This window comes from Anolis carolinensis, chromosome 6 (assembly GCF_035594765.1).
Source record: "Anolis carolinensis isolate JA03-04 chromosome 6, rAnoCar3.1.pri, whole genome shotgun sequence".
Taxonomy (NCBI): domain Eukaryota; kingdom Metazoa; phylum Chordata; class Lepidosauria; order Squamata; family Dactyloidae; genus Anolis; species Anolis carolinensis.
Genome location: NC_085846.1, coordinates 85231954 through 85244259, shown reverse-complemented (window position 1 = coordinate 85244259; position 12306 = coordinate 85231954). Strand labels below are relative to the sequence as shown.

The 12306-nt window shown below is 41.5% G+C and overlaps 1 protein-coding gene across 4 annotated transcripts in view; it reads left to right on the top strand.

Annotated features, from left to right (window-relative positions):
- abcb5 (ATP binding cassette subfamily B member 5) overlaps nt 1–9298 on the top strand; it is a 60419-nt gene extending 51121 nt beyond the window's left edge. For all 4 annotated transcript variants that reach the window (XM_062984139.1, XM_062984137.1, XM_062984138.1 and 1 more), the window contains 5 exons: nt 1569–1725; nt 3168–3365; nt 6261–6467; nt 8411–8557; nt 8679–9298. In XM_062984139.1, coding sequence (XP_062840209.1) covers nt 1569–1725; nt 3168–3365; nt 6261–6467; nt 8411–8557; nt 8679–8876 — 907 coding nt within the window. In that variant the 3' untranslated portion in view covers nt 8877–9298. The remainder of the gene's footprint in view (nt 1–1568; nt 1726–3167; nt 3366–6260; nt 6468–8410; nt 8558–8678) is intronic.
- The last annotated feature ends 3008 nt before the right edge of the window (nt 9299–12306 follow it).

Sequence of the window (12306 nt, the reverse complement as noted above, 5' to 3'; positions counted from 1 at the left end):
ATGCAATGCTTTTGACACGAAATAAATAAATAAGTCCTTTGATGATGACTACAGAGCACATAGAAGCATGAGCTCTGGAAAAAGCTTGGCACATGATGTCTATATTGCTCTTGAAAGGTAAGTTCAGATTTCCCACCAAAGTACAAAGAGAATGAGGTCTGTTCCATTTACGTATCTGTTTATATGCCTAGTCAAGAGTTTTCAGTCCTTGCTTGTGGACAACACAAACCAATAGCCTAGTTTTCACATTCCCTTCTATGCACTAGTACAACATTGGTGTACTGAGAGAATAGTCTTTCATCTGGTAACATCTGTAACAATTCAGAGCACAATCCTGTGGTGTCTCTACTCAGTTCAATGGGACTTACTCCCAGAAAATATGCATAGGATTTGCAGCTTCAAATAATGTTTTCTTGAATATTAGACCAAAAATATTGTCTATAAAACAAACGTGCACAGTGTTTTGGCAAAAATTAATTGCTTTTTAAAAGTTGCACACAGCCCTTTCTCCTTCGCCGTGCTCCTGGCTGTGCTATGCCTTAAACTATTATAACTACCTTGGTTCTCTTTCAGCAAAACACCTTCCTTTCTTTGCTACATGCCTCTTGCTCATGGAGAGGTAGGGTGTGGGGAGGGTGTCAACTCTTTGGGACCCCTATCCTCCTACCATCCCAACTGGTGAGCGGTTCACCATTTTATTTCTCCAAAGGTGATATCACCACTAATTTTTCCCAGGCATCATTCCCAGACAGTAATGTAGCCCAGAAGGGGGGGGGGGGAGCTAGAGGGGTTTCAGACCCCCCGCCCTAAATTCTCAAGGTGGTCCGCGAGAAGCCCTTACATTTATTATTTAAACTGTTATGTTTATTCATATCATGATCTGATCACCATACTTAATATATCCCGTATGCATTGGGGTATTGGGATAACAATACAAAAGGTTTGCTAGGGTAGATCCTCTCTCACTCAGACTCAGCCCCCCCCCCCCCCCCGAATCAAAATCCTATGGGCCTGTTCCTAGATATTATCATTTTGCTTGCAGTAGCCATGACTGAACAAGAGAGTTCCTCCATACTTAACTCATCCTCCAATAGGGATGACACCATGTGTTAGCACACTTGATGCCGCCAATCCTAGTGACTCTATATCCCTTGTACTACAGATAATTCTTCATCTCAGCTGCACTGAACACAGTCCCTGTGTCCAAAGTTTTTGTCTCTCATATATACATAGTTCAATTAGTACACTATTTGTTGTCACATATATGTATATGTACACAAATAGTGTACTAATTGAAATTTGTTGTTGCCAGTATTATGCAGAAAACCATCACATAGTAGCTTCACAAACTCTGATAAAAGGAGACTATTATAATATAGTAATGTTATTGTATTAAAATATTTATGATTTGCTCTATATCTGAGAATCTCAGGGTGGTATATAGTAAAACTCTGCACTATTATGTAGAACTTTGAGTGGTCATTTGCAATTAACTGTAGCAGTGTGTATCATGTTGGAAATCTGTATTTTATGTTCTAATTTGTATCATTTGTATTTTATATTTCCAGAGTCTTCTTGTCAGTGATTTTAGGTTCCCTTAATGCCGGCCAGACTAGTACTATGGCACCTGATTTTAGCAAATCAAAAATTTCTGCTCAAAGAATTTTTCAGCTTTTGGATCTGAAGCCAGCTATTGACAGCTACAGTGAAGAGGGTGAAAAATTGGTAAGGTTTTGTAAATTATAATTGTTCTTTTTAATGCATTAAATCTCACTATATGAGTATGCAGTATAAAAACACTTCTGCAGCAGTTAAGCTATAAGCTCCTTTTGGGTAGTTTCTGATAGCTTTGTGTGTATGGATGTTGTGATTTTTGTTCATTCTTTGTTGTCATATTGCTCTGATTCTCTCAGCTTGGATGGGGGCTGTAAGTGAACAGCCACTTTTAAATCTTGCCGCAGATTCTTAATTAGAATGAAGCCTGTGCTTTGACTGGGACATTTTAAGATGTTCAAGTTCCAGGATTACTTTGGTTAGGTGTCTGCAATTATTGTCCTGGAAACTTATACTCTGCCCAAGTCCATTGCAATCTGAAACAAGCTTACCTCCAGAATTGTCCTAAATTTGTCTCTGTCCACCTCACTCACAACCCATACCAGATAAGGATTCCCAGAACATGCCTCTGCCATGATTCTCTGTTGGGGTGGTGTTCATAGGACAATGAGTTCTGTTGACTTTGTGCCACATATAGCATTTTGCATCTGGGTAAAAAAAAAAAACAAGTTTTGATGTTCATCAGATCAGAGAAATGTTCTTAACATATATTTTAGGTTTCCTGTATTCATTTTGAAAAATCCAAACAGGTTTTGATGTAGGGTTTATTTCAATTATGGGTTTCTTCTCATGATTATTTCACAAAACCCAGTTTGGGAAGCTTGCAGGTAATGATTGTCTCGTGACTAGTTTCTTCCATCTCAGCTGCAGGTCTCACCAGGTCCTTCAGAGTTAGCTTTTCCCACTTGTTTGCCTCTGTGACTCATGCTTTCCTTACCCAGCCACTGAGTTTTGGTGGACAGCATTCTCTAGGTTGGAGCCCTGGTGGCGAAGTGTGTTAAAGCACTGAGCTGCTTAACTTGCAGATCGAAAGGTCCCAGGTTCAAATCCCGGGAATGGAGTGAGCGCCCGCTGTTAGCTCCAGCTTCTGCCAACCTAATAGTTCGAAAACATGCCAAGTGAGTAGATCAATAGGTACCGCTCCGGTGGGAAAGTAATGGTGCTCCATGCAGTTATGCCGGCCACATGACCTTGGAGGTGTCTACAGACAATGCCAGCTCTTCGGCTTAGAAATGGAGATAAGCACCAACCCCCAGAGTCAGACATGACTGGACTTAACGTCAGGGGAAAACCTTTACTTTACCTTATTCTCTAGGTTAAGTAGCATCTATCTTGTAATCATGGATTTAACAATGTTTTAAGGGATGTTCATAATTTTGGTGAACAGTGGAGAAGAGACAACCTACCACCTTTTGTTTAATGTCTGATATCAAGACAATGTCTTGTTTGCCAGGGTTACTATTTTTATTTTCTAAACAAATACAGAAACTCATGAGAAAAAAAATCTTGTGTGTTTACAATGCATTTATCTGTTCCTTCTCTTGCTTCAATAGGTTAAATGTAAAGGCAATGTTGAATTCAAGGGCATACATTTTGCATACCCAACCAGGCAAGAAGTTCAGGTTTTGCAAGGACTTGATATAAAGGTTAACAAAGGACAGACTCTGGCCCTGGTGGGAAGCAGTGGCTGTGGCAAAAGCACCTCCATTCAGCTTCTCGAGAGGTTCTATGACCCAGCATCAGGGCAAGTGGTGAGTCAGTAACTTTGTCGGAGCCCCCAGATGATGTAGTGGACTAAGTGACTTGAAGGTTGGGTTGCTGACCTGAAAGCTGCCAGGTTCGAATCCCACCCGGGGAGAGTGCGGATGAGCTCCTTCTATCAGCTCCATCTCCATGCGGCTACATAAGAGAAGCCTCCCACAAGGATGGTAAAACATCAAAACATCTGGGCGTCCCCTGGGCAACGTCCTTGCAGACAGCCAATTCTCTCACACCAGAAGCAATCCAAGTTGCTCCTGACACGAAAAAAAGTAACTTTGTCTATCCTTCGGCCTGGAACAAATGATTCAGCAAATATCTTTTCATTCTCTGTACTACCTACAAAGCTTAGAATTACCTTTATGAGAGGGTTTTCCATGTCATCTCCACCTTACTCGGAGAGGAACAAGATTGCAGAAACTCACAATTCATTGATACAAGCAAGGAATGTCGGCCCTCCATATTCTCTGGGGTTGGGGCATAGCACCATCATGAAAGTTGAAAACAACGAATTGCTGGGAGTTTTTTCACCTGATGGAACACCTATCTAGGAATTTCTAGGCCTTCCATCATGACTCTATGGTCAACATCTGCTGGAAGGTGGCAATATTATTATTATATTTATTTATATCCCACTTTATCTCTCCTGTCAAAATGACTTAGTATAAAAACATGCCAACATACAAATATGCCAATATTAGAATTGCAGAGGAGGACCTAGAGATGCCTAGGGCGTCCTCTAGCATGACTGGAGGAAATTGACCATAGAGTCACATGGGAGACCCTAGAGAGTCTTAAACAGAATATTTTAAACCAATCTAGAATAATCCAATCTGTAAATGTTTAGGGCTGACACTATTTTAATGTGTTATGATATGGGTGAAGATAACATATAGTGCTTTTCAGTGGCATCCTACAGAGAGGCTTCCATATCAGGTCCCATATTAGTAGGGAATTAAATCTACCAGAGTTTAGCCCATATTTCAAAGGAGCTAATCAAAATGCTTAACCCATCCTCAAAATAAATGCAGTGCCTCAGATACCTCTAACATTTGAACTAAAATTGAGAGCCTACTAAATATGTCTACAGATATTGGGAGCCTCCACCTTCCATCACTGCTTCCTAAGTAGCATTATGGTTATACCTAGCCCTTCAAGTGTTGTTAGATTCCAGTTTCTATCAGATATTCCTGACCTGTTTATTGGTGAATGATGGTGGGAACACAAGTAATTTATCAAAATCTGAAGAGTCACAGTTGCCAAGCCCCTGGTGTCAAACATATCAGCTTTGTGTTGTCGAAGGCTTTCATGGCCGGGATCACAGGGTTGTTGTATGTTTTCTGGGCTGTATGGCCATGTTCTAGAAGTATTCTCTCCTGACGTTTTGCCCACATCAGGAGAGATGTCCTGACGTTTCGCGAAACGTCAGAAGAGAATACTTCTAGAACATGGCCATACAGCCCGGAAAACATACAACAACCCATATGCAGCTTTGTTCAGCTATAGGCAGCATTGTCACAAATTGCATAAAGAGGCATGCCTCAATAGTTACCTTGTTTATGTTTCATGTAGATTCGAAACAAACCATCTCCAAGTATTAAAAATGGAGTCAGAGAAAACCATTTTATTGCTTAAAACATTAGCATCAGGAGTGTTGTGAATTGGAGATGCTGTGCAAGCTTGTGGAATCTGTAATTAGGGCAGAATATAACCTAGAGACATGACTATAAAAGAGTCACTACTAGTTAGAAAGATACTAATTTTGTTACAAAGTGAGGAAAAAATAATCTGAATAGGGTTTGGGAAGCTGAGAATATGAAAACAGTTCAAGGGAAAGTGCTATTTTGTTGAAACCGAGTGTTATTATGTGCTGCATAAGAATCCAGAACCAGAATAAGGCTCAATGAGGTTTTTTTAGATATTACAATAAACTTTCACTGTTGTTATTTCTATAACCACAGCTCAAATCCCCTGTTTAGCTGACCCTGGGCAAGGCACACTCTCTCAGCCTCAGAGGAAAGCAAAAGCAAACCTACTCTAAAGAAATCTTCCTAGGAAAACCCCATAGTAGATTTGCCTAGGATCACTATAATGACTTGAAGGCACATAACAACAACAGCAAAGAAGTTGTCATGCTGTACTTCACTGATTTCACTGAGTTACACAGCTGTTTGAGGGCTAAGTACTAGATCCAGGGTGAGATCTTTAGGGTTCAATAGGATTAATAGGGATCCAAAGTCCGGAAATGCTTGGCTAAACTGGAAACAGTTTCTGTAACAACTGTCTACTATTAACAAACACAGTAGCTGATCACATATAGGTGCAAGAATATATCACTTGAAGTAACTAAAAAACACAGCCAGAAACAAATTGTCATTAACACAAATATGTTCACTTAACAGACTTATTCAGTGATATACTTGTTAAAAGTGGCAGGCTTTACATTTAATAAGTCAGTTCAAATTTGCATTAATTGAAAAAAATTTTTTACTGATTTGAAAATGTGATGCATTTCAGTTGCTTTACATTACAGATCATAGTTACTATTTCACTTTAAAACATAGGGAAAGGCTGCATGTGTTCAGTCATCATGTATGGAAAGCTTTGTCCAATAGCCAAACAGCTTCCATTAACCAAACTTTATACATTTAGATAAAAATAACTTAATTACAGCTAGATATTTGTAAGTCATTAACAGAAACAGACAACATTCCAATGGTGTATATAGTAAGCACTGCATTAAAATGAATATGGATGCATTCCTTATTAGTAAAGTGTCCAACAGAATAGATCGAGCAGCCAGGTTTTAGGACTTTCAAAATTATGTATGTAAGAACTGTTTTCAAACTTTTCAGCGAGGATGTCTAAACTTCTTTTCCTGTTTGCAGTTTGTAGATGGAGTGGATACCAAATCTCTGCATATTCAATGGCTAAGGTCCCAGCTGGGGCTTGTGCAGCAGGAACCTATTCTGTTTGACTGCAGCATTGCAGAGAATATCCAATATGGTGACAATGGCAGAGTGGTCAGCCAGGAAGAAGTTGAAGAAGCAGCTAAAGCAGCTAACATTCATAACTTCATACTAAGCCTGCCAGAGGTCAGTTGTTCACTGCTTTCTTTCTCAACAAAAATAGTCCTCTTATGCTATTATTATTATTATTATTATTATTATTATTATTATTATTATTACAAAGGCAGGGTGGCCATCTGTCGGGAGTGCTTTGATTGTGCTTTTCCTGCAAGGCAGGAGGGAGTTGAATGGCTCCTAGGGTGCCAGGATGTTACAGTCATTTCTTTCATGAGTCAGAGGCAGTCTAGATTATAACCAGGCCCGGCCCAACATGGAGGCCATTGAAGCACCCGCTTCAGGCGCACAGTCCCCGGGGGTGCCATCGAGGTCCCCCCCCCCCCGGCGGGGACCATGTCCAGCCAGGCCAGGGTGAGTGGCACGGGACACGGGACCACATCTGGGCGGTGCCCCACCTCCCGCGTCGCACAGTCACGCCATGCACCCTGGCTCCGCCTCCCACGCTACGCAAGAGGTGGGCTCAGGGCATGCTGCACGTGAGGCGGGGCCAGGGTTGGCCCTGCCTCCCGCGCTGCTCGCCCTGGCCCGATTGTCCTTGCCCAGCCGGCCAGGCTGCAGCGGGAGTCCTTCCAGGCCGCGGTGAAGGCCCAGCCACCCTGGCTGGGCATTCGCCGCGGCCTGGAAGGACTTTCCTGCCGCGGCCTGGTCGGCTGGGCCAGGGCTCACGTTGCGGGAGGCGGGGCCACGTCTGGTTGGTGCCCCGCCTCCCGCGCCACGCACCCTGGCCCCACCTCCCGCACTGCGCGAGAGGCAGGGCCAGGGCCAGTGGTGTGGGAGGCAGGGCCAAGGTTGGCCCCGCCTCCCGCGCCACTGGCCCTGGCCCAGCTGCCTTTGCCCAGCTGGCCAGGCTGCAGAGGGAGTCCTTCCAGGGTGCTGTGAAGGCCCAGCCAGCCTGGCTGGGCCTTCTCCACGGCCTGGAAGGACTCCCTCGCCACTTCCTGGCCAGCTGGGCCAGGGCATGTGGGGCGGGAGGCAGGGCCCCGTCTGGGTGGGGCCCCGTCTCCTGCGTCACACGGCTACGCCCCGCCTCCCACACTGCGAGAGGCGGGGTCAGGGTGCATGATGCGGGAGGCGGAGCCAGAGCGCGGGAGGTGGGGCTAGGTTTCGCCATGCTCTGCCTCCCGCAGTGCATGACCACGCCTCCCGCAGCACGGGGGGGGGGGCACAATTCTTTTTTTTTCTTTTTGCTTAACACTTAAAATTACGTCGAGCCGGTTCTGATTATAACAGTATGGAGTCCAAACAGAATCCAAAAGGAAGTTCCGTTCCATTGATCAATTAGCAATAAGCTCATCAAAGGTCCAACACGCGAAGTCTCAAAGTTCACAAGATTACCGGCTGAAGCTCTCCATAAGCAACAATTGCTACCAGCAAGGAATTATTACAAATGCCAAGCTTTTATGCTACCTTTGCAAAAGTCATACAACTGGGCATTCTTCTTCTGGGCTAACTTCTTTGACCTGTGCAGCTAAATCATGTCCACCCTAAGTTGTAACCTGGCAGGGAGCAATAAGTCTTGCTGTTCCTCCTGAAGAGTCTCATTCTGCCTACATTCAGCTGCTTCTGAAGGGCCTAGCTCCTGCTTGAGTAGCGTTCTACTAATTCCTAAAAACCACAATAAACAAATGCCCCCCTCATTATCATAACTAGTAAGATAGAAAGTCCCAATCTTGCTTGCAGTTGGACAGATCTTTCTCTTTCATCCTCCTAGGTAATTTGTCCATCTCAACAGATTTGCAGATCTTCATCTCCTTTTAAAGGAGGTGGCAAAAATGGGAATGGCTCAAGATGTCATGCTATGTCATTGAGTTTTTAAATTAAATATATTACATGCATTATTTTCTCCTTTTTCTAATTTTGTATAGTGCATACACAAGAGTTTTAATACTGCCATACAACTTCATGTTTTTCACAAAACTTACATAGCCTGTTTATTTTATTTTAATCCAAAGAAATACAATACTCGTGTAGGTGATAAAGGAGCCCAGCTTTCAGGAGGACAGAAACAAAGAATAGCCATTGCTCGTGCCCTTGTTCGTAAACCAACTATTCTTCTTTTGGATGAAGCCACGTCAGCTCTCGATACAGAAAGTGAAAAGGTTTGTAAACCTTCATCTTACATCCAACAATATATTAATAAATAGATGAATGGTTTTACACTTTATGTCTTTCCATTGTACTACCATTATAAAAATGCTTATTTTTTGCTTTCATTTGCAGGTTGTCCAGAAGGCCTTGGATGAAGCTAGAAAAGGTCGAACCTGCATTGTTATTGCTCACAGATTGTCAACTATCCAGAATTCTGACATCATAGCAGTCATTCAGAATGGCAAAGTAATAGAACAGGGAACTCACAGCCAGCTTCTGGCGCTAGAGGGATTCTATTATACACTTGTCAATACACAAGTATCTCATTAGCCTAGATTGTAAGGTTCCCTCTATTTATGCAACCAGAAATAGAACATATGAAAAAAATATGATGCACTGATGCAAGATACAAGGAAGCATATGCCTATTCCAACTGGCCAAAGAAGTTTGGGGCTTATGTTTGTTCCCCATTCCTTATGGCAAATGACTTTTGAAACTGAAGAGACAATGAGATGGCAAGATGAAAAGGAAATTGTTCAAAAACTCCACTAGATATACCCAAATCCCTCAGTCATTACTGAGACTGGCTCTACCATGTCTTCATAAGCATCAAGTGATGTTCAGGCTCACATAGATGTGAAATGCAGCTCAGTTAGAAATGAGAAACATATTTATCTTCTGCTTTCTTACAGGGTTTTTTGTATAATGATTTTAATTTTGTCATAGTAATAAAAATATTTGTAAAAAAGTAACTTCATGATTATTTTGGAGAAAACCTGAAAGCCACCATAGTTAATATCATTTCTACCCACTTTAGTACCCATTACTGATATACTACATTGGCTGCTTAATTACGCATGTGTCAGTAACATGTTCTAGCCCAGCTCCATCGCCACCACCAAATTACCATGACAGTTGGCAGCCAGATCAAGCAACAGGGGTTAGTTGCAGCTACTTTTTTTTTTCTCGTGTCAGGAGCGACTTGAGAAACTGCAAGTTGCTTCTGGTATGAGAGAATTGGCCATCTGCAAGGACGTTGCCCAGGGAACGCCTAGATGTTTTGAAGTTTTTACCATCCTTGTGGGATGTTTCTCTCATGTCCCTGCATGGAGCTGGAGCTGATAGAGGGAGCTCATCCACGCTGTCCCCGGATTGAATTCGAATTGGCAACCTTTAGATCAGCAACCCAACCTTCAAGTCATCAGTCCTGCCGGCACAAGGGGTTAACTCACTGCGGTGAAAATTGATAGGAACCATCATCACTGTGCTCTGATTGACAGCTGAACAGACCTTCTTTATCCAAATTGATTGCTGGCTTTTCAGATGGGGTGGAGGGGAGGCATTTACTATGCACACTTTTGTATAAATTGCCTTGGGCACAGTTTGGATTTCAATATGACCTATAGATAAGTTGAGGAATGAGGAACATTCTGCAGAGAGGGGAAAGCCCAGTACTGCCTCAGAGGGCCATCTATTTTTTGTCACCTTGTAATATTTTTCTTGCCCAGACTTCTTAAAAAGGCCAGAAGCAAAGGGTCAGTTCTTTTAGGTTATTTTGACACAGACAAAAGCTCTCATATTTCATTGTTCTACTCAAACAAGGGGATGGTTCCTTTTCAAAATAACAGTTAAGGCCACAGTACTTACATTGACCCAGTTTTTGGGGTTGATTTTCAAACTAAAATTACTAGATTTATACACAAGTACATAATTAATATATGTTCTTACTCTATATAGAGTAATTACAGATCCATAAATCGAGATTACGGATCCATAACTGCAGTACTCAATGCCAACCAACATACATGCTCCAAGAGACAGCATACTTGGATTTCTGTCTTGTGGAGAAGGCATCTTCATGATAGCTTCCATAAAGTTTTTGTGACTGAACTCCTTTTTTTCATGTCATGAGCAACTTGAGAAACTGCAAGTCGCTTCTGGTGTGAGAGAATTGGCCGTCTGCAAGGACATTGCCCAGGGGACACCCAGATGTTTTTGATGTTTTACCATCCTTGTGGAAAGCTTCTCATGTCCCCGCATGGAGCTGGAGCTCATCCACATTTTTCTAGGATTGGATTCGAAATGACAACCTTCAGGTCATCAGTCCTGCCAGCACAAGGGCTTAACCCACTGCATTACTTGGGGGCTTCATGCTGAATTCCTGACAAGACATTTATCCTGTCTCTATAGTATTCTATTGCAATTGTGCCCAAAAACATCTCCCCCTCTGGGAAGATCTATATTAATTGGAGTATGCAAGAATCCAGTTCCTATGGAAATATAAAAATGCATACAATACACATATAGAAACTGGATTCTTGCATATTCCAATTATATATGTAGTTTACCCAAACCAGCCTGAATTAAGCAAAGGTTTAAAATAAAAATTAAACACTCCTGCTTCCTTATTCTTATATGATTACCATATTGTGGGTTTGAAGTGCTTGAGCAATGGAAAGTGGAAATATTCAAGATATATTGCTGGAGCATGGAAGAAGCAAGGAAAATGCAAGGAACTTGAAAATGACACTGCTGATGCAAATGCCGTAAAAGACTTGGCTCTTCCCTTTAAGTTGGAAGGTGTTAATATAATTATTCCTTTGTTGATTAGATATTCTGCTTCCTGAAAATCATTCCACTCACAAAAAATTAAAAAGCAAGTACAGGTAAAAGCATACAGTAGGTACTGTAATTGCATCATCAAACTGAAACCAATTAAAACATCAATTTTAAAAGGTAAAAAAATAAAAACTACACCACATGATATAAATTGATTTTTTCACCCTCAAAATAGTTCCCAAAATCTTGGCAGAAGTATTTTTTAAAACAATCTTCAGCTATTTTTAGTTCTGGAAAGATCTGTGACATTTAGCTCCTGGCAGTTCAAGCAATTTGGCCTGGTTTGCTACAAAGTGACCTGAAAGTTTCTCAATCTCCAGATTGTCACGCCATCTTCTCTTTTTCTGCAACTCTTGGGGCTATAATAATTGAGAAATCATTATGTATATTTCACATTAACGTTCAAATCTAATAAAATCTGCTATTGCCAAACTTACTTTGTGCAGAATGCCTTCTGACCTAAATGCAGTAACCTGGAGCGAACGTCGGCTCATTTACTGGAAACAAGTCAGAAATCTTTTACAGGGAACTTGCTTGCGTGTATACTTAGAGGCACCAACATTATGTTTAGTTGAACATTTTCCTTTGAAACTAACTGTGTTTTAATATGATGCCTTGTTTAATTCTGTTTTAACTTTTTTATTGTCAGAGTTTTAACTCTCCACCTTACCTTTAACTCTGGTGTAAGCTGCCTAGCATGCCATGTTGGGGAAAAGGCAGGAGGTAAATTGAATAAATAGATACCATATATACTCGAGTATAAGCGGACCCAAATATAAGCCGAGGCATCTAATTTTACCACAAAAAATTGGGAAAATGTATTGACTCGAGTATAAGACGAGGGTGGGAAATGCAGCAGCTACTGGTAAACTTCAAATATAAAAATAAAATGACATTAATTGTCATTTATAATTGTAACTAATAAAATTAATTTTTTTGAGGAATCAGTAGGTTAAATTTTTTTTAATATTTACATAAAACTGTAATTTAAGATAAGACTGTCCAATTCTGATTACCTATATACTCGAGTATAAGCTGATCTGAATATAAGCCGGCCAGAGCCGTCACTCGAGTATAAGCCGAGGAGGGCTTTTTCAGCCCTAAAAAAGGATGGAAAAACTCAGCTTATACTTAATGGTAA